Here is a 26,655-nt window from a genome sequence, read left to right on the forward strand (position 1 = left end):
GGGATGGGATACACTTAAATAGAAAGGGTGCAAGAATGTTTGCTGATGCTATCGAGGCAGTATTAGGTGGGTCGGAAAACTGCTAGATTGGGGGATACAAGGACTAATAGATTAACAATAGCCACTGGCAGAGGTGAAAGTGATTTTTGCACTGCTTCTATTGGAATGAGCAGCAGCCTGGAAAATAAGATGCAGGATATTTCAGAGACTGCTGGGAGTCATTGGGGTACAAGTAAACACATGGGTTGTGTTAGGGTAGCTAAGAAAAAGAACAGGTGCATGTATACTTGTGTATACACCAATGCTAGGAGTATGGTAAATAAATTTGATGAATTTGAGGTATTGCTCAAAGCATCAAAGGCAGATATTGTTGGGATATCAGAGATGTGGTGTAACACAGATATAAGTAATACAGAACTGGAATTTGGGGGGTACATCGTCTACAGAAAGGATAGACGGGATAGAAAAGGAGGGGTTATGCTATTAGTTAAGAAACACATAAAATCCAAGGAAGTGAAGCCAGTCGACATCGCTGGACAGTGCAGTGTCAAGTCAGTTTGGTGTGACATAAGCATTGGGAGATCAAAATTGAGAGTAGGAGTGTGCTATAGGCCTAATGACTCTGATGAGTATAATAAGAAACTGTACAGGGAAATAGTGGGCCAGGAGATCAGAGTCTTTTATAATGGGGAATTTTAATTTCCCAGATATTGACTGGAATTTGTGGGTTGGTCACTCACACACTAGCAAGGCTTTTGTGGATTTATCGGATGATTGTTTTCTAAATCAGCATGTTCGGGAGGCAACTAGAGGGAGCAATACTCTTGATTTGATTATCAGTCTTGATTCTTCATGCATTAAGAATCTGCAGATACAGGAACCACTAGGTAGCAGTGATCACAGTGTGCTGAAGTGGGATTTACTCAAGGAGGTAACTACCATCAGGGGTAAAGGAAAGGGTTACTGCTTTCATAAAGGCGACTACGATGGTCTGAGACAGTATTTAAATTCTTTACAGTGGGACCAACTGATGATGTTACCAACAGAAAACTCAAAATGGGGAGCATTCAAAGAACTTATCTTGGAAGCTACTAGGCTTTACATACCAACTAAGAAATATTGTTCAAGATGCAGGCCTAAATGGATGCCAGATGAACTAATGAAACATATGGCAGAGAAGAAAAATGCATGGGATATATATAAATTAACATGCGACACAGAAGCCTATGATAGATATAAGTTGATCTGTGACCAAGTTACAAAGGAGGTTAGGCAGGCGAAGGCAGATTACGAGAAATCTTTGGCAGGGGGATGCAAAGAAAAACAGCAAAGAGTTCTTTATTTATGTAAACTCTAGAAGGAAGGGGCTGAATCAGATTGGTCCACTTGATATCAATGGTTCAACTCTTCATGATCCTGCTCAGGTAGGTAACAAACTAAATCAATATTTTGCATCTACATTCACACATGAGGAGTTATTTAGGAAGGGGAATGCCATAGATGAAGTAAACACTGGCACTGAGCTAGATGATCCTGTAATAATTAAGAGTAAAGTGGAGGAGAAATTGTTGAAGATAAATACAAGAAAGGCACCTGGGGTGGATGGGATCTATCCAGTTATATTAAAGGAGGCAGCAAAGGAAGTAAACAATCCGTTAGCCATAATTATGAGAGCTTCCTTGGACTCAGGGGAAGTACCATGGACTGGAGATGTGCAAATTTGACCCCAATTCACAAAGGAGGATCAAACGGCGACACAAGTAATTATAGACCAGTTAGTTTAACTTCTGTTCCCGTAAAATTAATGGAGGCACTGGTTAAAGAAGCACTGCAGGATCATCTAGACAAGACTTCAGTTATAGTTCAGACACAGCATGGTTTTGTTAAGGGGAAGTCTTGCCTGACCAATTTGATCGGATACTATGATGTAGTCACAAAAGAATTGGATGCAGGGAATAAATTTGATATTATATATTTGGATCTTAGAAAGGCTTTTGATACTGTTGCACATGGAAGACTGCTGCACAAATTGTAGCAGTCTTCTACGGAAAAAAGGATGGTTGAGTGGCAGAAGACAGAGTGGTAATTAATGGACACTGCTCATTGTGGACTAATGTTACACCATCATCATTATTTATAAATAAGATTGATTATGGTATATCAAGCTTAATGTCCAAGTTTGCAGACAGTACAAAGGTTGGCAGGATTGTTAAGGAGGCTACTGACGCTATGCTGCTGCAACAGGATCTGGAAAGGTTGAGCAGATGGGCTGAGAGGTGGCAAATGAAGTTAACATTGACAAATGTAAAGTACTACGTATGGGGAAACAGCAACCCCAGAGCAATGTATGAACTCTGTGGTACTACACTGACAGTGGTAGAGAATGAAAAGGACCTGGGGATAATTGTGCAGGCAGATATGAAGTTCTCTGAGCAGTGCAGACAGGCTGCAAAAATAGCTCCTGGTGTCTTATCAATGATATACAGGAATTTTTCTAGCAGGGTTAGGGAGGTGATTATTCTCTTGTATAAGGCAATGGTCAGGCCTCACCTTGAGTACTGTATACAGGTCTGGAGGCTTCATTTCAAGAAGGATGTAGAGTTGCTGGAACAAGTACAGAAAAGGGCAACAAGGTTAGTGAATGGAACGAAGGGTTGCTCTTACGAAGAAAGGCTTAAGTTTTGCAAAATTCAGTGTCTGGAGACTGGGCACCGGTGAGTTGATCTGATAGAGGTGTACAAAGCCTTGAATGGTTTGAGCATGCTCAATGCTGATGGGATACTGCCTTTTGCCCACAATAATCACCTAAGAGGGCATAAATTCAAATTGAGGAAAGAGAGATGTGTGGAAATTTGCCTTTAGCCAGCAGGTAGTTGGTTGGTGGAACAGACTTCCATCCCTTGTTGTGGAAGTTGATAGCCTAAATAAATTTAAGGCTCGGCTGGACAGATATTTCGAACGAACGGAGGGGTGAAGTTGAAGGTTTTTTTTTTTTTTTGGCTGATGCTGCATAAGCTTGCTTTCTTATATCATATGCCTCTACTAATGCTAATGATCCTGCAGTGCGTGTTTAACCAGTGACTATTTTCCCTAGAACAGAAGTTAAACGAACTGGTCTGTAATTACTCGTCACCTATAGATCCCTCTTTGTGAATTGGCAATACATTTGCATTTGCATATCTCCAGTCCATGGGGACTTCCCCTGAGTCCAAGGATGCTTATGGCTAAGGGTTTGCTTACTACCTTTGCTGTCTCTTTTAATATAACTGGATAGATCCCATCCACCTCGGGTGCCTTTCTTATGTTTAACTTCAACAATTTCTCCTCTACTTTGCTCTCAGTTATTTCAAAATCATTAAGCACTATGTTACAATTTGATAAACATCTGGCATTTTCCTCCCTTAACTTCTAATGTGTGAATATAGACGCAAAATACCCATTCAGTTTGTCAGCTATCTGAGCAGGATCATCAACATTCCAACTATTGATGTCAATCTGATTCATCCCCTTCCTTCTAGAGTTTATATAACTAAAGACGTTCTTGCTGTTTTTCTTAGCATCCTTTGCCAAAGATTTTGTTGTAATCTACTTTCGCTTGCCTAACATCCTTTGTGACTTGATTACAGACTAGCTTATATCTACCATAGCCTTCTGTGTCGCTTGATAATTTATATGCATCTCGTGAATTTTTCTTCTCTCTCACTAGTCTCATTAGCTCATCTGATATCCATTTAGGCCTAAAAATTTAACAGTATTTCTTGATTGGTATGAAAACCCTAGTAGATTTTCGTACCAATAATGATGAGACTTGTCAGTCAATTTGACTCTGGATAGATTATGCAAGGTTCATGGGATATGTATATTTTTTTTTTTTCTCAGCATGGCTAGGTCTTGATACCAGATGGAACTGTTTTTATTGGGATTGAGTACACTTATATAGAAGTGGTGCAAGGATATTCGCTAGTGCCATCAAGGTATTGTTAGTTTGGTTTGGAAATTGTTAGTTTGGGGGATACACAGACTAATAGTTTAAAGGAACTACAGGTAGAGGATTAGAGTGGAAGCAGAGGGTGCTAAGAATCTCTGGGTACGACCAGGCTGCCATGCACGGAAACTGAACTTGGCCTGTTATAACGTAAGAACCCTCATCGGTGAAGACAGGATATTAGAGCTGGAAAAGGAATTAGAAAATGTGAATTGGAATATCATCGGTTTGGCTGAAACAAGAAGAAGAAATGAATCACTTATAAGTCTATCAAGTGGAAATCTGCTGTACACCAATGGAAACAGTGAAAGGAGTGAAGGTGGAATTGGGTTTCTGGTCCATAAAGATTTTAAAAACAACATTTTGGAATTCAAAAGTACATCACCAAGAGTGTCAAGACTAATACTAAAGATTTCTAAGAGATACAAGCTAAAGATTATAATGATTTATGCACCAACATCGAGCCATGATGATGAAGAGGTTGAAGAAATGTACACTGAAATTGAGAGTCTTCTAGATGAGCAGAAAACCCACTACACTATTATTATGGGAGACTTCAATGCTAAGGTTGGAAAAAGACAAAACAGCACAGAAAGGGGAACTATAGGAAATTTTGGAATTGGTGAAAGAAATGAAAGAGGCGAAAGACTTGTGGAATTTGCAGAATCTCAAGGACTGTCAGTAATGAACACTTTTTTCAAGAAAAGGGTGAACAGAAAGTGGACATGGAAGAGTCCAAATGGATTAACTACTAATGAAATCGACTTCATCCTCACTAATAGAAGATATATTGTGAATGATGTCACCGTCCTAAATAAGGTAAATGTTGGAAGTGATCACAGAATGGTAAGATGTACACTTGATATAGATGTAGGAAAGGAAAGGAAAAAACTGACTCGAGTAAATAATACAAAGGTCTTTGAGATAACAGAAGAGGAGAAAAAGCAGTATGTACTGGAACTTAAGAACAAGTATGAGCTTCTGCAGACTGCTGAGGACCAAGATATCGACGAGGAATATTACAACTTTTTGAAAGTGATAAAGCCCAAGAAACCTATAGGGAAAAAGAAATCCAAAGAAGAAAAAATTAGTCAAGAAACACTTGTCATGATGAACCGAAGACGACAAATGAAAAGCAAGAAAAACACTGACAGGGAGAAAATTGAGTATACTGAGTTACGCAAAGCCATTAGAAAGAGACTGAGAGGACATAAGAAGATTTAACACAAGAAAAGTAGAACAAGCATTAAGGGAAAACAAAGGATTTAAATCAGCAGCCATGAGCAGTAATACAGAAAGACAAATGATACTGAAACTGAAGAATAGCGATGGTGTACTTATAAACAGCAGAGAAGGCATAATTCAAATAGCAGAAGACTACTATAGAGAATTATACAAGGAGCAGGGGAATGATGCCAGCAGTGGGGAAGATGGATTGCAAAGTAGCAACACATACGACATACCCAATATTCTTCCTGATGAGGTAGAACATGCATTGAAGAAAATGAAGAATCAGAAAGCCCCGGGGGAAGATGAAGTTACTGTAGAGTTGTTAAAATTGGGAGGAAGAGACATAACACAAAAACTGGCAAGGCTCTTCACAAAGTGCATTAGAAAAGGTGTGACGCCTAAGCAGTGGAATAATGCAATCATAGTTTTGCTGCATAAGAAAGGAGATAAATCAGAAATTGGAAATTATAGACCAATTAGCTTGTTATCCCACATCTACAAGTTGTTCACAAGGGTCATTACTAACAGATTAGAAAGAATACTGGATGAGAATCAACCGAAAGAGCAAGCTGGCTTTAGGACAGGATTCGCAACTATGGATCACCTTCATGTAATATCACAGCTAATGGAGAAAGCAAATGAATATAAAACACCATTATGCCTGGCATTTGTGGATTATGAAAAGGCATTTGACTCCATACAGCATAAGGCAATGTTTCGGGCACTGGAAAGACAAGGCATTGATACCCCATATATTATGATTTTGAAGAAAATATACGAGAGTGCTACCTCCTTTATTAGACTAGACAAAGACAGTAGGAAATTTAAAATTGAGAAAGGAGTTCGACAAGGAGACACAATATCTCCTAAGCTGTTTACTGCTGCCCTTGAGGAAGCTTTCAGAAGATTAGACTGGTCGCAGAAAGGAGTCAATGTGAACGGAGAGTACCTAAACCATTTGCGATTTGCAGATGACATTGTGGTCATAAGCCAGGATCCCAAAGAATTAGAGGAAAATCTTAATCAGTTATGCACAGCTAGTAAGGATTTTGGACTAAAGATGAATATGGCTAAAACAAAAGTAATGATGAACAAGTATGCCACAGAAAGAGACATAATGATTGAAGGAGCAGTAATTGAAAAGGTGGAGTCATATACTTATCTGGGACAAGTTATTAGCTGTAATAATGATAAATGGCTGGAAGTCAAGAGAAGAATAAATTTTGGATGGATAGCATTCAGGAAATATAGTCACATACTGAAGAGCAATATCCCAGTTTGTCTGAAACGTAAAATAATGGACCAATGTATACTCCCCACCATGACTTATGGAAGTGAAACTTGGGCACTCACCAAAAGAATGGAAGAGAAGCTGAGAACCACACAGCGAAGAATGGAACGAATCATATTGGGAATAAGACTGTTAGATAAGAAGAGAAACACATGGATTAGGCAACAAACTCAAGTAAAGGACATTCTTATCAAAACTAAAGAACTAAAATGGTCTTGGGCAGGACACATAGCTCGAAGACATGATGACAGATGGACTAAGAAAATAACAGAATGGTATCCAAGAGGAGCTAGAAGAAAACCTGGAAGACAAAGGCGGAGATGGATAGATGAAATTCATGAGTTTGTGGGTAGTAAATGGATGTCCAGTGCTCAAAACAGAAGCAACTGGAAAGTTGCTGGAGAGGCCTTCATCCTGTAGTGGATTGAAAATGGCTGATGATGATAATGATGACAGGTAGAGGCGAAATTGAATTTTGCACTACTTCAACTATAATTAGGAAATGCCGTTATGTGGTGAATTTTCCACAAAATTTTCTCTCTAAATGACCCCTGTTATATCACACGAGTTTTTAAAAGTTAGTTTATTCAGCTTTATTGACTAAATGTACTATCCAATTAGGTAATGTTTTGGCAACCTTGCTGGAACCCATCATCAGATCATACTTGGCTGTACTAAAGGGGCAGAAAAATAAATTTTTACAATTAATTGTGTTATTGCAAATATCCAGTTATCTGTAATTTTTAAATTTTATACAAATAAAGGGAAAATTAAATAAGAAGCTGGCTTACCTGTTAACAGCCTCATCTTGCTGAATGGCTGTCTCTTTCATTCGGTCAAGGAGATCTGTTAACAACTCATTTTATGCTTATGTTGAGTGGCCAATAGTAGGTTGCCAAGTTGGATATCCAGGAGCCCAATGCTTCTTTTTTGATGTTTGGTTGATTTTTTGGAATGGTTAAGTAAGCTTTGCTCCCAAAACTTTCTAGGTTGTGGTTATTCTAGTGGGAGGTGAAGGGTTTGCTGTCTTGTCTCCACTGACTTTTGTTTTTTGAGGTTTTCTGCTGTCTCCTTATGATGTTGAAATTGATCAAATTCTGTACCTTTTTTTCTTTTTGTAGAGTTGGTCCCAAATATTTTTATAAAGAATGATTCTTTAAATTTTCTTCTGTTATACTGTTTATGGTTGAAAGGATTGTAGGGATTACTAAATTGCTACATATCTCCTCACTTGTAGCCTGGAAAGCAGTATCTGATTTGTTTATTATTCCATATTGGACATCTTTTTTTTTTTTTTTTTTATTCTTTTAGGCTCGAACTGAGGCATTTATAAGATTCTCCTATATAGGTACCTCCACAATTGCAATCTATTTTGTAATTCAGTCCTCTAAGATTGTTTGGGTTGTTGGCTTGGATGTCTTACTATCCGTTTCATGGAAGATGATCCTTTGAAAAATGTACTGACTCCATATTTCCTTGCTTCTGTTGCTATTTTTTTGCTGATGTTAGGCACATTTGGAATGCAGATGGATGGTGTTTTTATAGGTTTTAGTTGATGGTCTTTCTTCTCTGTTGTTTTCATTATGATATGCATAGGAAAGTCATTGTATGTTGCCAGTTTGGTGATTGTTTCTAATCCTTGTTGGAGGTTTTCTCCTTTGCAGATTTGGTGGGTTCTTAAAATAAGTGATTTCAGTACTGCAATCTTTGTAGAGTGGAGATGGCATGATTTATACTTCAGGCTGATGCCTATATCTGTTTATTTCTTGTAAAACTCCCATTTGTATTTTTATGTGTTTCATGGTAAGTAAGATGTCCAAGAAAGGTAGACTGCTTTTCTTTTTTATTTCTATTTTGAATTTTATATTCTAGTGGGAGCTGTTGGGGACAGTGTAAAATTTGTTCAGTTCTGCCCCGTGGCCCCAGATCTCTCTCTCTCTCTCGCATCTGTTCAAAGCAAGTCATGTATGTTGTGTTTGTGTGCTATGACTGGCCTCTTAGCAAAAGAATTATAATTTAGAAATTGTTAAATCTAGTCTAGTTTCAGCATCAAATTCAAAAATTGCAGCCCATGTATGAGGGGGGGGGGGGGAAATAGCTAAACTTAAAAATAGTGAGTTAGACTCAGGGACATTTTAATTGACACACCCTGTATACTGGTCAACAGAATTTGTTTTCTTACATTCTTTGGTGTATTGAATAGGTTTTTTTTAAGGCACATACATAAATCACTTACTGGTATTTCCTTATATAGCATGATGTAACACTTTTACTCCCAGTGGGCAGATTTGGATGAAATTTGTTGCCAATATAGCTCATCAATCCAACATGCCCCACACCCATGTACTGAGGTTAAATCCTAGATATGTTGAAGAATGTTAAGTAAAATTTTGTTTTACAAGTAGTTTTCAAATCTTCTATATTGCAAATTGATTACCATAGCAGACTAAACCAGAAGGATGATTCTGATTTATTCATAGGCATTTTTTTGCAAGGGCTTTGGAGAGGCTAAGACGAGAATATTCTGTTCTTTTGCTTGGTGATGGCTGTGTTTTACTGTATGTTGTGCCAAGTCCCCACTGAAAAATGATATTCTTATAAATGCTGGAGTAGCATAAACTTGATGAATTTTCAAATCAGTTCATTTTCAAATTTGAGATTTCTTTGTAAAAATTTTCAGTATTTCTTTGTTGGTAAAGAAACAGATGAAGCAGTAGATGTTTTTCAGCATCATTTCTGCTAGTTTCAGTGTGAGAACCTACCAGTTTCTATTATGGAAGAAGGACTTTATGTTCATTGGCCCTGTGTTGGGGAATTGCCAAGTGTACAAGGAAGCTTGAAATATAATATTCTAATTCATGCTTGGCATTTTAAGAGTTCCTTTCAGAAGTACTGATTGTGCAAGGATATTCAGCCAGGTTTGATAAACAAAAATTGAGTTCAGATTTTTCTTTCTTATGAAGCTTTGGAAATGCTCTTGATAGCCAAGTCCACACAGTAGGTCCATTGTCATGAAAAAAAATTGACTAAACATTTCTAAAGAGGGCAAAGTCTGTAACAATATTTTTCTTGAAACAAAATCAGTTGATATTGAATAGAAAATCTGAACAAAATCCAGAGATAGAAAAAAAATTTAGATAAGTTAATTTTTGAAAACATGCTATACTGAAACAATCCTGTGTTTTTATTTTAATATAAAATGTGTATCCTATCATTGAAATTTAATTTTTGTGATATTATCAGGCGTCACTGATTTTCTACTGTTTAGGTGAATTCTTTTATTCTGCATAGGAAATCCATCATTTTAAAGAAAAGGGGGAGTGGGGAGCAAATTGCTCTGTATTTTTGTAATGGAATGCTTTCACCTTAAATTTCAAAAAAGGTCAATCAGGAAGTAACATACTGCTAAAGAAAATTTATGGGATGGATATAATTTATTTTCACAGTTTTTAATATATTATCCATGAAAAAAAAAAAAAAAAAAAACAGGTATAACAGAATTAACAAATTGATTTGATATAGCAAATTAGCTATGAAATGAAATATTAGAATACTTTTAACCATGTTATAACCTTTGTCTGTTTCAGAGTTGGGGTGGAAAAGAAAATGGGTTTGGACTTGCTGAGTGCTGCCAGGACCTACTGTTAAATGTGAGTTTTTATAAAAAAAAGGAAAAAAAGCTGCCCTCCACTTTGTTTATTAAATAATAAAACTCTAATTTTAAGAAAATATTAATTCAAAATATGAGTTTGAGGCACAAACTCTTAAGTTCAAAGCATTGTTTTAGTCTCTCTCTCTCTCTCTCCCCCCCCTCCTCACCACACAGGGGTTTCAGAACATTTTTTGAATGGTCTTTACATATGTATAACATATGCTGCGATTTCTTGCAGACTTTTTTTTTTGTATAAAATCAGGAAAAAACTTTTGATGCCCACAAGTAAGCATATCTGGTAGCATTATGGGTAATGAGATGGTTGCAAGTACTGCCACAGTATGTATGGGGTATTTCACCATCCTGTTGAAACCATTGTTTTTGGGAATCTGGATCCCTCTGCTGACAAAATTATTTCAGCTCATGGATGAATTTGATTACAGTGATGTTGCAGTAATGGTCCTGGTTAACAGTAATAGTATGCCGATGCTTATGTACCATAAAGTAGGTCCATTGATTCCATGACTGGAAATGGTACACCACAATGTTACATGTTTACTGTACATAAGTCCCTCTCATCAGTTTTATTTGGCTGCTGGAATCGGCAAAAGTTAAACACTGCACTTTTTCACCACCTGGAAAGTTAACACTGTTTTAAATTTTGCTAAAGACCCAAAGTTGACTATAGGAACCAATTAATCAAAAGGCTTTTCACTGTATGTGCAGTGTGACCCATTGGACTATCATAATTTGCCAGCAGCAAATTATGATAGTCCAATGCTCGGTAGTCATCTGCAGATTGATTTTAGTTGCAAAACAAAGAATTACAAAAAAAAAAAAGGAAAAAAAAGAAACAGATAATAAATGTATAGATATGGTAAAATTTCCCATCCATACATATAACCAACTGTGAAGTAAGTTTATTCAGTGAAGACTATGCACCAGACCTGTAATGAGCAAAGTATAATCAAAGAGCTAAACTGCAAGTGGTTCAGTCAACTGTCTGTGATTCACAAAACAGGGTATTAAGAACTTAAGTCTGAATAATAATCAGCAAGCATACTGTTGTTGAAATACACAAAAGTGCAATGAATGTCTGAAAAGTGCTCACTGTTTTCACTAGAGGTTTTCTTTTTTGCTCATATGAAAATCGATGTAAAGTAATTAGGCTGAGATGGAAATGAGTTTGAAAATGTTATGACTACATTCCATAAAAATTAGCAACACAACTTAGAAAAGAAACGAGGTGTTATTACCAATATGTCCGTGGGAGGTCCTTAACAAAACCCTGCACTCTTCAGAAAGGGGGGAAAAATCAGAAAAACTTTACCCGAGGTAATGATAGGTAATGTATATAATAGGTGCTTTTTCATACCCAATCCAAATGGCTCATGAGTTATGTGAGTTTGTAAATAAACAAAGAACTGCACTACTCATGGAATCTAGCAGTGCAAAAAATGAATTTTATTTTTTTGAAATATTTGGTTTTCTGGTTAACTATGGCTATCTGTCAGGCTAAATTAACAAATGAGCAGCATGATTCCTAGGAAACTTGTTGCATGTTTGTTACAAAAATACCTTTCTGAGATGAGAACCTTTATTTTTATCATTTTCTCATGGACCCTCTGTCTGTCACTTACTCACTCACTCAAAGATCCTTCTACAACAAAATGGTGCAAATATTGGTACTGAGATTTGTAGTGCCTTGGGGTACTTTATTCCAGCCTTTATTGTACATTTGCTGCAATAATATATTGAGTGCAACCATAAATTAATGAAACAGATTTTTTAGTATCCAGTATCTTATTAGTACATATCAGTGAATGTTAGTTCCTTCATAGTATTAATCTCTGTGAAGAAATCATTTTAATCAATGATGCTGCTGCTGCTCTGTTGAAAATTTTTCTGAAACTTCATTTGAAATTCCTTTCGCAGCACCTTACATTTTCTCCAATATTGTCAAAAATCATTTCCAATGACGTTTTTCAGTATCAGAATAACATTTTCATTGTATTATTTGAAGGATTTGTGCATAATGGTATTAACAAAGATATTTCCTGCATATATGCCAAATTTTATTTGAAAACCATGTTTTTATACTACTCTGAGAATATCCTGCAGCAGAGGTGGACAAGATATTGGTCTCCTGGTAGACTATGGAATGACTGCCAAATCATGGAATCAAGTTATAGAAATGAGTTTTTTTTTTTTTTTTTTTTTTTTTAAGTAAAACCCCAAACACGAGAGGTATTAGAACCAATAGCACTTAGTACCGTGCTTGGGTTGGAGGTTGAGAAGACATTGGACTCTAACTTCTGTTAGACTCTAATTTTCAGGAAATACATATGAATGAAGGTTGTTCCAGAAAACGGCAGTTGAATGAATAAACGAGGAAGACAAAGTTGGTTCTGTGGGTTTGAAGTTGGACAGTAAATGGATGTTGGCTAGTGGCGGCACGTGTTTGGATGGTTTTGAAAGAGAGAGCGGGAATTATAGAAGCCAATTCAGAAGAACAGTGCCCATCTGAATATCTGTAGAAGAGGCATGCAGCAGAAACAGTACATCTATGAGACAGTGAGTGGAGAGACTCTGTTAGAGATGAATCATTAATTAACCTAACTACCCTCTTCTGAATGGAATCAAGAAGCCTGAGAGAGAGGTTTCGGGGGCACCACCCAGATGTGGGAACAATATTCCATGGTAGGGTGGATTTGCGATTTGTAAAGAGTGAACAGCTGTTTGGAAGAAAAGTAACGCCGAGAGCGAAAGAGAAAACCAAGTTTTTTAAATGCAGAGGAAGCATTATTTGTAATGTGCTTGTGCCAAGAGAGATTAGAAGTCAGGGTAATCCCCAAAAGAGATATATCATTTTGCCTGAGTTTTAGAAGGATTGAAATCAACTAAGTTGTCTTTGCCCCACTGGAGAATTACCTGGAGATCGGCATTTAAGGAATTGGTAGCAGATTTTCGAGAAGTTGAAGCTGATTGAGCAGGGCAAGGTTTCTCAAAATGGAAAGTGGAATGCAATGTGCTATCGTTGGCAAAACTATGGATAGGATTTCCAGTCAATGGAAGAAGGTCATTAATATACAAGAGGAAAAGAGTGGGGGAAAAGAACTGAACCTTGGTGGACACTGGCATTAGTGGAGAAGTTAAAAGACAGAGAACCATCTACTGTCACCTTCAGTGAGCGATCAGAGAGAAAACTGGATAACTAATTACAAAAAACAGTTGGCAAACCATAAGAAAGAAGCCTGTTTAGAAGACCTTTATCTCAAACACTATTAGTCATTCCTTGATATGTGTGTTTTCTTATAGTGAGTTTTGCTGCTGTGTGATTTTGATTATCAAAAAAATTCCCCCCCCCCATAGATAACAATGTTTTTTGTTAACACATCTTATTCATCCTGTCCTTTACTTTTGCTATTTCTTATGTACATAAAGGGTGTGTTTAACTATATGGACAGTATGTTTAATTTAGAGGGCCTAAAATGAAGAAAGCTACAATGAAAAAAAAAATTATTTAGAGGAAAAATTAAAAATCGTTAAGGAGTTAGAAAATGGTGTAAAGATTGTGGTGTTGGCCTGGAAAAATTAAAAATTCAGTTTCTTGCTCTCAATGTGTTGTATCAAATAACAAAAATTTCATTTTTTACCATATTTATTTTAGTTGTACAGAATATTAATTCACCTTTATCTTTTAAATTTCAGAATTATCCATCAAGTGCAACAACTTTACATTTTGAATTTTACACTGAACACACAGTTGAAAAAGCAAGGCGAAAAAATCCATCTAATACTGTATGTTGTATTCACATAGACAATGTAGATCAGGTATGAATATAAAATGTTAAATAAAATTTTTAAATGTTTAGTTAAAATTAACAAATAGCATGAAGCATTTATATTGTTCATGGGCATCATAGGATAAAATTCACTCACTGCAAGTGGAAACAATTTTGTTTAGAAAGTATCAAACAATTTTCTTGTTTTAAAATTCTTTTAGTATTAAATGAATTAATCCTGTATCGTCGTGGTATTAAAAATACTGCCACTGTATTATAAGCTTTAGAAAACTTTATTGTGACCCAGTTTAAGGTACCTGTATTATTGAAAATAACATTTTCAGTTATATTAAGAGATGATAAATGCATACCCGTCAGCTTTATAAATTTTTTTTTTTTTGTGAAAATTATGGAAATTGAGCTTATGCTTTTTTAATGCATTTTAATCAAGTTTGTTTTGTGTTTTTCAGATATTAATTTCTGTTGTGTATTTCCCAAATAGATTAAAAAAACTGAAATAATTAGTAGTAATAGTGTATTATAGATAATATTGTACATAATAAATATATTTATTGACGTATTTCTCTCTAAATAATGTGCTATTTATTCCTGATCTTTTGTGTTTTTTTTTGTTTTAGCAGTAATCAAAAAAAAAAAAAAAAAAGTTAAGCTGCACTTCATTATATATTAATGATGAAAAGCTTGAAGGAAACTTAGATTGTAATAAAAATGGTAATTTAATAAGAGTAAAAGCTGAATAAAATATTGCTGTACATATAGGCACTTCTGATTGGAATAAATCAACTAAAAGCAGTAATCTGATGTACTAAGCACAGGTGATTGTTTGGCTACGAGGGCAGGGGTGGTTTGAATAGTTTGTGGCCTGAGTATGAAAGGTAGTGGTACAGTGAATTGTTATACAATGAAGTACAATTTCTGTACTTAATGTATAACACTTTAGTAACCCACTAAGTTTCATGCAATTTTCATGTATTTTTTTTAATTAGTTTGGTTTTCAGGACCTGAAGTGTGTGAATGGGGGGGGGGGGAATGGACAAAATCATTCAAAATGCAGCCATCCAATATTTTGGAAAAAAGGTTTGTATGGGAGATGATGACTTCCTATTCTGTGGTTAAGAAGTGGGCAGCAGAATTTAAATGAGAGAGGGAGAGCTTGAAAGATGATCCATGCTGTGGAAGACCTCCAACATCCACACTACAGAAGTTGAAAGTGTGCATGATGTGGTGACGAGTGGTTGACATGTGACACTTTTGGTGTATTGCCACTGTCCTGGGTGTGTTAGGATAACATTGAGGACATCATGATGTATATCCTGCTATGGTCTTAACCAATAATTTGATATGATTAAGCATATCCTCACTATAAATCAGTACACTCATGTTTATTCACAAAGTAATAGAGAACAAGTTCTCTATATTTAAGTTCTCTCCACACTAGATTTTCAGATCAGCTAAAATTATTCTTTCTCTTCTGTTTTTGTGGAAAACAGGATTTAACCCCTTCCCAGAATATTTTTTTCCCCTGAAAATGTGCCATAATGGATCGACTTTTAATTTTACAGATTAAAAGTATGCATCATGCAAATACCCATTGTATAGTTTTGTTTTTCATAAATTTTTTAGTATAAAATACACGGGAGTAATTAACCCATTTGGGTTATCTCGTGTATGCCAAAAAGTTTGCAAATTATACAGTACTAATTTATTTTTTAAATAAATTAGTGCTTGAGCTAAAAGAAAGGAACAGAAAAACTCTTCACTACTCATTATATAAATAAATTTAAAAAAATCAAGTGGAACGCACAAGCAGTAACCTCCCCACCACAAGCAATAATTGTGAACTAACTACATTCTGACACACGGCTGCTGCAAGTGGATAGGCAAGGTAAGCATCGCTTGCGGGCAGCAGTTCAAGAGGGTGCGAAATATTTTTCGATATAGTTTTCTAATTGGTTAGCATACTTATCAGTATCTAGTATTTAGGACGGCAAATTTTATTTTGCTTACTGGCGACACGTAGGAATGTGTGCTACTGTTCTGACATTGCTGTACAATAAGTAAATATAAGTAAAATGAAAGCCAGTTGTCTTCTGCCAGACGTAAGAAAATCCCAGGAAATTTCGGGATTTATCTGGCTAATGCAAAATTAGCCAGATAAATGCCCGAGAAAATGTTTCAATCCTAAATTTGGAGGTATTATTGTATCCCAAGATATTTCGTGTAGTTACAAATAACTTTTAAAACTAAAAATGAGATTTCGTGATAATCCATGAAGGGGTTAAACTGCCTGGGTAATGACAGTAGTATTCCTAAACCAGAATACTTGGATTTTCACAATTTCCCCTAGATATATCAAAATAATTAAAATTTGTCAGTCTTTTGGTCTGATGAAGCAGTTTTCAAGATCAATGAACATGTTGACACATTAAAATTGTGTTTACTTATGACAAGAAGCTATCTAAGTTAAAGGAATTTTCAACCCTTCTGAGTGTTGTTTGGCCTGGAATTTGTATTTAGAGAGGGGATTGTGAGACCATTATTTTTTAACCAGTAGAAAAGTTATTTCAGACAGCTGTTGGGCAGTGTATGAGATTTGCTGTTCTCCATGATGGTGTTATTGGTTTTACCAATTGGTAATCATTTGGAGTTGTCAGGGTTTGATTCCCTTATGACTGGAAGAATGTCTAAAGTCCTCTTCAATCAAGACTGGTAGATACCTGATCTCAGGTGATGGAAGCAGGGTGGTTTCCATGTAAATTATTCTGGGTTTTTCAGACAACACATTGTGCAAATCAGCCCATGAACAAACACTTGTACAGACAAAAGACATTGGCCTAATCCACTGACTGATGCTCCTAAAATTGAAAAGATCTTTTTCATGCAGTATCAGGCTCCCATAAGATATTCCTTTAAAGTTTGAATTCCTAAAGGAAAAATTATCAAACAAATGGATTGGATGTTGTAGCCCTATTATTAAGTGGTTGACCAGTTTCATCTGTGCAGATTTTTTTATCTCTGTGCAGCTATTTAAAAGGTCATATCTATATCCTGTGCTATAGAGTAGTGCAGTGTTTCTCAATCTTTTTACTCTCGTGGCACATTTTCCAAAGAAGAAAAATTTCGCGGCACACCTACGTAGTCATAGAAGAAGAAATTTCTAAATTTCGCGGCACACTTGGAAAATTTTGCGGCACACTAATGTTACGTGGCACACCCTTTGAGAAACACTGGAGTAGTGTTTTCCAAACTGTGTTCCATGAAAAAAATCTTAATAATTAAAAAAAAAAAAATTAAATAAATAAATTTTGCATTATTTATACCCCCCCCACCCCAGTTATTAATATACTGTACTGGCATTGGCTAATGATCAAAATAGACCACGGAACACTTTTTTGGCTGGCTTTGCATAGAGAAGTATGTGCAGAAGTAATGACATCTACAAAAAAGTAGCAATGTAATGATATAATATGCCTCATATGCGATTTAGCCTGGAGTACACGGATTGAGAAAGAGGGGAAGCAAACCGATATCATGCATCCTTAGGATAGATGAAACAAAGTAGCCTTCCGCTGACATGTTTACACAATGCTGGTGGTGCGGTGTGGACTGTCTTTGCAATTATGAGATTAGTTCTGCAGTAGTGCGGAAAACTAGTAAGCATAACTAAACTCACTATGTAAATATCCTTGTGTAAATATTTTTTTGATAATTATCAGTATTTCAAAATATTATTATTAAAATAAATGAATAAGGAACTTTAAAATGAGAAGCAAATACTTCTAGTAGTGCAACAATAGATGATGAAAACGAACACAATATTGTCACATTTCAAAATGAGGATGAACAATCGCAACCTTTTGTCCCTCAAAAATCAGAAGTGAAAAAACAGGAACCAACTAATAAAAGACTAAATTGAAAGCATGGTGGTAGTTCTTTGAATATTGGCTTTACATGTGTTAGAAATAAAGATGCCCTGATGCACAGTGTGTCGTATATAGTTTTCGTAAAGATATGACACACTGTGTGATATCTTTCGTAAAGGCGACTACGATGATCTGAGACAGTATTTAAATTCTATACAGTGGGGCCCACTGATGATGATATAACAGCAAATTCAAAATGGGAAGCATTCAAAGAACTTATCTTGGAAGCTACTAGGCTTGACATACCAACTAAGAAATATTGTTCAAGGTTTAGGCCTAAATGGATGTCAGATGAATTAATGAGACATATGGCAAAGAAGAAAAATGCATGGGATACATATAAATTAACACGTGACACAGAAGCCTATGATAGATATAAGTTGATCTGTAACCAAGTTACAAAGGAGGCTAGGCAGGCAAAGGCAGATTATGAGAAATCTTTGGCAAGGGATGCAAAGAAAAACAGCAAAGAGTTCTTTACTTATGTAAACTCTAGAAGGAAGGGGATGAATCAGATTGGTCCACTTGATATCGATGGGTCAACTGTTGATGATCCTGCTCAGGTAACTAACAAATTAAATGAATATTTTGCATCGACATTCACACATGAGGAGTTATTCAGCGAGGGGAAGGCCAGAGATGTATTCAACTCTGGCAGTCAGCTAGAGAATTTTGTAATCTCTGAGAGTAAAGTGGAGGAGAAATTGTTGAAGATAAACACAAGAGAGGCACCTGGGGTGGATGGGATCTATCCAGTTATATTAAAGGAGGCAGCAAAGGAAGTAAGCAAACCCTTAGCCATAATTATGAGAGCTTCTTTGGACTCGGGGGATGTACTCATAGACTGGAGATATGCAAATGTGACCCCAATTCACAAAGGAGGATCAAAGGCTGACATAAGTAATTATAGACCCGTGAGTTTAACTTCTGTTCCAGGAAAATTAATGGAGGCACTGGTTAAAGAAGCACTGGTTAAAGAAGCACTGCAGGATCATCTAGACAAGACTTCAGTTATAGCTCGGACACAGCATGGTTTTGTTAAGGGAACGTCTTGCCTGACCAGTTTGATTGGATACTATGATGTAGTCACAGAAGAACTGGATGCAGAGAATAAATTTGATATTATATATTTGGATCTTAGAAAGGCTTTTGATACTGTTGCACATGGAAGACTGCTGCACAAATTGTAGCAGTGTGGCATTGGAGGCAAATTGCTGATATGGATAAAGGGGTGGTTGAGGGGGAGAAGACAGTGGTAATCAATGGACCCTGCTCATCGTGGGCTAATGTTATTAGTGATGTCCCTCAGGGTTCAGTGTTGGGTCCATTGTTGTTTTCTATATTTATAAATAATATTGATGATGGTATATCAACTTAATGTCCAAGTTTGCAGACGATACAAAGGTTGGCAGGGTTGTTAAGGACACTACTAATGCTATGCTGCTGCAACAGGATATGAAAAGGTTAAGCAGATGGGCTGAGAGGTGGCAAATGAAGTTTAACATTGACAAATGTAAAGTAGTACATATGGGGAAACAGCAACCCCAGAGCAATGTATGAACTCTGTGGTACTACACTGACAGTGGTAGAGAATGAAAAAGACTGGGGTAATTGTGCAGGCAGATATGAAGTTCTCTGAGCAGTGCAGATGGGCTGCAAGAATAGCTCATGGTGTCTTGTCAATGATATACAGGAATTTTTCTAGCAGGGATAAGGAGGTGATTATTCCCTTGTTTAAGGCAATGGTCAGGCCACACCTTGAGTGCTGTATACAGGTCTGGAGGCTTCATTTCAAGAAGGATGTAGAGCTGCTGGAACGAGTACAGAGAAGGGCAACAAGATTAGTGAATGGAACAAAGGGGTGCTCTTACGAAGAAAGGTTTAAGTTTTGCCAATTACAGTGTGTCTGGAGACTAAGCACCAGCGAGGTGATCTGATAGAGGTGTACAAAGCCTTGAATGGTTTGAGCATGCTCAATGCTGATGTGATTCCTTCCTCTTGCTCAGAATAATCACCTAAGAGGGTATAAATTCAAATTGAGGAAAGACAGATGTAGGATAGATGTGTGGAAATTTGCCTTTAGCCAGTGGGTAGTTGGTCGGTGGAGCAGACTTCCATCCTTTGTTGTGGAAGTTGATTTTTTTTTTGCTGATGCTATATAAGCTTGCTTTCTTGCATCATATGCCTCTACTAATGCTAATGCATATAATAAAATATTAGGAAACAGTTGTTTGGCTCCTCATTAGTGTTCCTTAAACCTATTGCGAGATAAAGTGTTCCGTGACCAAACAAGTTTGGGAAATGCTGCTATAGAGAACTTAAATGTAGTTGTAGCTGAAGGATTATCTAAGTTTGACTATGTATTATATTGAAAAGTTTAAAAAACAAAAGTACGAGAAAGATTACTTTCATGGATTGAGACTGGACTCATTTTGAAGTTTAATATATCTTTCTGTATGACTAAATGATAAAAGTTTAGTTTGTGCTGTAATGTTTTAAACTTTTCCATAGAACTTAAAAGTGCAGCCTGACTTGTTTTACCTGTATTTCAAAGAGAGTTGCTATGACTAGGATAGCCTGTTGCAGGACTTTGATCCTCCATTAGATAGCAGGTGGTCACTGGTGACAATTTCCTGACACTACAGCAGGTAGTAAAAAAGAGGTCCAGTGTGAGCTTGTGATGAGGCATATGGTTATAGACTTTGAAATTACGAAATGCCCACAGTAATCCTTACATACTAACATACGTTGACTATTGCTCTCATTAGTCACTTCCCAAAGTACTACTTTGGCAATTGACCAGTAAGATATTTACTTGATGATGTGTATTTGTTTGTCAGTATTAAAGTAAGAGTGCAGAGAGTATGATGTTAATTTGGCCTTTGTAAATTGATGAAAAGTAGAAATTTTTTTGATTTTGTGGGTGGTGCTGGAACTAAACTGTTTGACACAACAAACAGAATCTACTGTAAAACATCTGAGAATTATCTGTGTTCTTTTTAGAAAATTTAAGACAGATTTTATTCTGTGTATACTATGTATTCTGAAATTTTCACTTTTCTTCAGGCTCATATGGGTAGCATAGTTTAGAATCGCTGTCCTCCCACTGGGTGGAAAAGACCTGAGTTCGGAGCTTGTCAATGATGCGAGGAATTTTTGGGCCTTTTTTTCACAAGGTGGCTTGGTTAGTCGATCGATCTCTGGCAAGGGTAGCATGGTTTTTCTTCCAGAAACTCAGGTTTTTCATCCAGAATACAGCAAATTGACTACAGAACACGCTCAATTTATAGACGTGTATGGCAGTATGGGCTATGTTGCTGATGCGCCTAAAGCCTTTAACAACCAACTAATTTTTCTCTGATTATTGCTGTTTTTTTGTAATCACTAATTTATTATTTGATTATTAAAGCTGTTGGGATTAGTTTTATTAATGTTGATGTATTATTTGGTAATGTTTCAGATACCTGATAAGAATCCCTCTCAACTAATGGAAGACTTAGTAGAGACGCACTCAGTTCCTGAAGATGAACAAGTGAGAAATTCCAATGAACTTTCACTGAATAACTCTTCTCTTTGATTTCTATTATGTTATTTACCATGCACTATTGATAAGTCTATTGGTTGTCCTGTGTGTATACCTTATACAGTATAAGCCAAAAGTGATATTACCCACATAGTATGACTTTTATTTCATTTTCTATTTTTTTAAAATTATCTTTGAGGTTGTAAATTCTTCCTACAAAAAACTAAGTTTATTTGACATTGACAGTCTAGATACAGAGCCTAACTTGAGGATATGCTTGTCCTAGGCAAAAGTATTTTTGGGGACCCTGTAAAAATGTTTATGAAATGGCATTTAATGTTTTTGGATTAATATAAATAATGATAAATGGATAGGTTTTGGTGCCGTTTTGTGAAGTCATGGTGCCAGTGGTGCATTCAAAGGCAAATATATGGGGTTGCATGTTATTGCGTGTTAAATGCCCCTGCTGTATGCAAGTATTCACACACAAGTAGCAATAACTCAGTTGGTGTACTTATCTAGACTCCGGTGGATTCACCGATGACTAAAGCAAAATTGTGTGGAATAAATATGAAGGTAACTCTGAAAGTTTCTGTAAGAAGCAGTTTTGTGCAGCCATAACTATCGAGGAAGACCAGTTGGTGCCTCCTTATCTGTAGTTTTAAGGTTCTCGCAGCAGCAGCAGAGGGCACTATGGTAGAATTTTGTTTTTTGAATTGTAAATAAATTTTATTTTGTGATTCGAGGCGACCTAGCCCATGATTTTACGGGGCCCTGGGCAATTGCCTTGTTTGCCTAGGGGTAAGATAGGACCTGTCTAGATAAAGCCATTTAAAATAAACTACTTAAAAGCACCAAAAAAATATCGAAATTAAAATGATAAACACAGTATTGTTGCTTTGACTTCTGTGTAGAGACTTTCTCAACTGTGAAATCATAATTAAGTTAAGGACTGTATAATCTGTGGTCAGGGGAATGATGAGAATGCAAAGTCATCATAGAGTGGGGTGTTATAGAGGATGAATTAGAGAAGGAAGAAGAGAAAGTATTTATGATGAAAATGACAACTGTGTTAGTAATGAAGAAGGGGAATGTGATACAGTGATTGATTATTAGAGAACATGGAAAATATATAAAATGAATACTCATTAAATAAGCTAATGCAATTAAAAAAAAATGTGGCATTCACTTTGGCTTCTGTCAAAACAGGCATTGAAAAATGGTCTGAGGCTAACACCTGTACATATGAAAAATTGGCTCCTGGGAACAATAAGTTTTTTTGGAAAATTTTGCCCCATTTTTGACTTAACATATTAAATTGTCTTCAATAAATAGTTTAATAGTCTTAGTCATTTATTAGCTTATTTTTAAGTTTAGCTAGAGATTTTTGTAAGTTAAGACTTAATATACATGAACCTTTGTATCGGTGATTTGGCATGAATATTGTATTTCATAACTTGTACTATAGTGCATGGTAGGGGAATTTAGTGTTTTTATTGTGGTAAATAGGTATCTCGATAGTTTGAATCACGTAGATTGGCATTAGTTAGATAATTTTATTATCTGTTATAATTAACTTAACTTTACAAACATAACAGTATAGCGTAATAAAAACATAAAGTAAACAATAGCATAATACACATAAAACGTAAGCTTCATAGGATAGTACATATTATTGCTGCATAACTGGTGAATTAGAGTAATGTTATTAATGCACTTAAGTATATTAGTTTAGGGTAGTATTCTCAATTACAGGCATACCTCGGTTAACGTTACCTCTGATAACGAAGCCTCGATATAACGAAGTCGGCAATTTCAAGCCCCATTTAACATAAAAAAATATTCCAATTTAAGACCAACGCCCAACAATCATTCGATTGGTGACTGACGGCGACTCGTTACGTATTCCCGAGTGCTCCCGAGCTGCGGGCGTGTCTGTTATAACAGTTTTTCGCGTCAATCGCATAATTTAGTTGTTGTTTACATGATTGACGTTGTTTCAGTGTGGCACATTGCAATAATCGACGTAGGTTCTTTGTAGCATTACATAACGTAGATTTTGTAAATTTTAATAGAAATATTTTTGTTTTAGTTAATTAAAATGTCAGAATCAAAGAAAAGCAATTTCTTTGGAAACCAAACTAAATATCGTAGGACGTGTTGAAAGCGGCGAAAGAAAATCCGATGTGGCACATTCTTTAGGATTAGCGCAATCAACTTTAACAACCATACTAAGTCAATCAGAAAAAATAAAACAGTCTGCTCAGAATTGTACAGATGTTACAGCGGCAAAATTAACTCGCTTAAGGAATCCAATTTTAGAAAAAATGGAGAAAAAGTTAAGTTTGTGGATAGATGATATGTCACAACGTCATATGCCTTTAAGTCAAATTGTGATTCAAGAAAAAGCATTATTTTTGTTTAATCACCTGAAATCTAAACAAACTGAAGAAATTACGGAAACCTTTAGGGCTTCTCGTGGTTGGTTCGAGAAATTTAAAAAAACGGGCCAGTGTAAAATTAACAGGAGAAGCTGCAAATAAGTTTCCAGAAAAACTAAAGGAAATAATTGAACGTGAAAATTTTCCACCAAATTTGGTGTTCAATGTTGACGAAAGCGATTTTGTTCTGGAAACGGCTACCAACAAAAAGCTTCATTTCTATTGAAGAAAAATCAGCTGCTGGGTTCAAAGCAGCCAAAGACCGTTTAACGTTACTCTTTGGATCAAATGCCTCTGGCGATTATAAATTAAAATTGTTATTAGTTTACCATTCAGAAAATCCGAGGGCATTAAAAGGTAACATAAAAATGAATTTACCTGTAATATGGAAAGCAAATAGAAAAGCGTGGGTTACCAAGGAGTTATTTACTGATTGGTTTGTTAACCACTTTTGTCCTGGAGTAAAACGGTATTGTCAAAAAAAAACAACTTTGAAGAAAAAGCTCTTTTGTTGTTAGACAATGCTCCGGGACATCCTACTGATCTTAACACGTTGGACACATGCATTCCTGTCAAAGTTGTGTTTCTTCCAGCAAACACAACTTTCCTGATTCAACCATTGGATCAGGGAGTAATAGCATCATTTAAAGCTTATTATCTGCGTCGAATTTTAAGCAATTTACCTGAACTAGAGGATAAAGAGGAAATGACAGTTAAAACTTTTTGGAAAAACTACACCATTAAAAACGCAATTGAAAACATTGATAGTTCTTGGAAAGAAGTCACTAAGAAATGCTTAAATGGAGTTTGGCGCAAAATATGGCCAGAAGTTGTACTAGAAGAAGAAAATAACATCCAAGAAATTAGAAATGAAGTTATCCAGATGGCTCAATCAATAGGTTTCGAAAATGTCGATGAAGAGGATGTTAGAAATTTATTGAATGCAGAAGATGATGGTTTTTCAGTGGAAGATTTAGAAAACCTTGTTAGCAACGAACACAAAGATAATGAAGGCGAAGTTAAAGAAGTTCCTGCCGAAAAAGTGTTAACAACCAAAGATTTAAAAAGGTGCTTAAATGACATTGAAAACGTTTTAAATTTTTTTAGTGAAAATGATCCTGATTTAGGAAGAAGTGTTATAGTTAAGCGATCAGTGTTAAATGCAATAACTCCGTATAGGCCATTGTTAAATGAAAGAGAAAAAAAGCATAAACAATCAACTTTAACCTCATATTTTAAAATGTGATTTCACTTTGTATGTAAGTTGACTGTTTATTTAATAAAATTTTTCTTTGTTCGAAAAAAAGCTTTTCATTTTCTTTACGTAGGAACGTATCCCTATTCTGGCCATAGTATTTTTACCTCTGAAAACGAAGTTTCGCTTAACGAAGTAATTTAGTGGAACGCATCCTATTCGTTAATCGAGGTATGCCTGTATATAGAATTTAATCGTGCCCCAGACATAGAATAGCAAAGCAACAGGTTCAAAGCTGAGGCTCAGGGGAGAACAGAAGGTAGCGATTCTCCTATGAATTATGGCCTGAAGAAATGTGCTGTTTGTGCAACATTTGCAGACCTTTCTTGAACGATGTGATATAGCCAAGGGGGAAGTTTTTGTGTGTTTGGTGCAGAGAGTGAAATGAGGCCTCAAAAAGGCCCATGCCAACTCTGTTGTGATGGGCCTTTTTGAGAGCTTGAAGAGTGGAGGTTGATGCCCTTGAAGGTATTAAAATGGCTGCCCATCAAGCTCTTAGCTGCCTAACTCAAGTCAGAGTTCACACTTGAGTATCAGTCAGCACAGTGGCAACCCCCCAGGGTACAATGTGCTGATCTTGCAGGACGTAGCTATTGTTGGTGACTATTCTCAGGGTAAAGGGAAATATATTTGCAAAAAAGGATAGGTGGAATAAGACTAGGGTATGTCTACCAGGGGCAAAAGTTTGACATTTTAGGACAAGTATCATCTTTTAAGGGTATGAAAGGTGATATTGTTGTGCACATCACTAATGATATTAAGAATAGGAGATCCACTGACTTAACAAGTACAGGGAATTGTTGAAGAAGAGTTGCAGGGTTGAATTTGAAAGTGCCTGCAGTTATGTCCAGGCATGATGGGTGGGAATATATGACGACAGCCTCGTCAGTCAATTTGGCCCTGTAGAGATTGTGCAAGGTTCACGGGGTTAATTTTTCTCAGCCTAGTCTGTGCTTGCCAACAGGAGAGACTGCGTCTACAGGGATGGGATACACAAAGGGTACGAGAATATTTCCTGATGCTATCGAGGTAGAGTTAGGTTGGTTGGAAAACTGCTAGCTTGGGGGAAGGTACAAGGACTAATAGATTAACACAGGCAGAAGTGAAAGTGATTCTTGCATGGTTTCTATTCGAATGTGCAGCAGCCTGGAAAGAAAGATGATTGGGATTTCAAGACCTACTGTGAGTTGGTGTTTAGCGATTTTAGTGGTAACAACCTTTTGAGGGGGTCAAGATGGGGATTTTTGTGATTTTCCAGTATACCCGATAATTTTATATTTTAGTTATTTCTGCTATTTCTTTGCTGATATGTTGCATAGGGATTGGTGATGTTTTGTTTGCGTATATATTGTGTTTTTTATTATAAAAATAAATAAATTAATTTAATAATAAATAAACCTTGTTAATTTAATAATAAAACACTATTGTGTTGTATTATTAAAGAAATCCAAAGAAGAAAAAAATTAGTCAAGAAACACTTGTCGTGATGAACCGAAGACGACAAATGAAGAGCAAGATAAACACTGACAAGGAGAAAGTTGAGTATACT

General features: G+C 36.1%; 1 protein-coding gene across 6 annotated transcripts in view; it reads left to right on the forward strand.

The window, feature by feature from the left end:
- Nucleotides 1-26,655, forward strand: part of HUWE1 (HECT, UBA and WWE domain containing E3 ubiquitin protein ligase 1) — a 1,105,343-nt gene that overhangs the window by 144,776 nt on the left and 933,912 nt on the right. For all 6 annotated transcript variants that reach the window (XM_090389849.1, XM_090389845.1, XM_090389850.1 and 3 more), the window contains exons 8-10: nucleotides 10,094-10,156; nucleotides 13,870-13,992; nucleotides 21,348-21,419. In XM_090389849.1, coding sequence (XP_090245975.1) covers nucleotides 10,094-10,156; nucleotides 13,870-13,992; nucleotides 21,348-21,419 — 258 coding nt within the window. The remainder of the gene's footprint in view (nucleotides 1-10,093; nucleotides 10,157-13,869; nucleotides 13,993-21,347; nucleotides 21,420-26,655) is intronic.

This window comes from Mastigoproctus giganteus, chromosome 2 (genome assembly GCF_048544385.1).
Source record: "Mastigoproctus giganteus isolate SK-2022 chromosome 2, ASM4854438v1, whole genome shotgun sequence".
NCBI lineage: Eukaryota > Metazoa > Arthropoda > Arachnida > Uropygi > Thelyphonidae > Mastigoproctus > Mastigoproctus giganteus.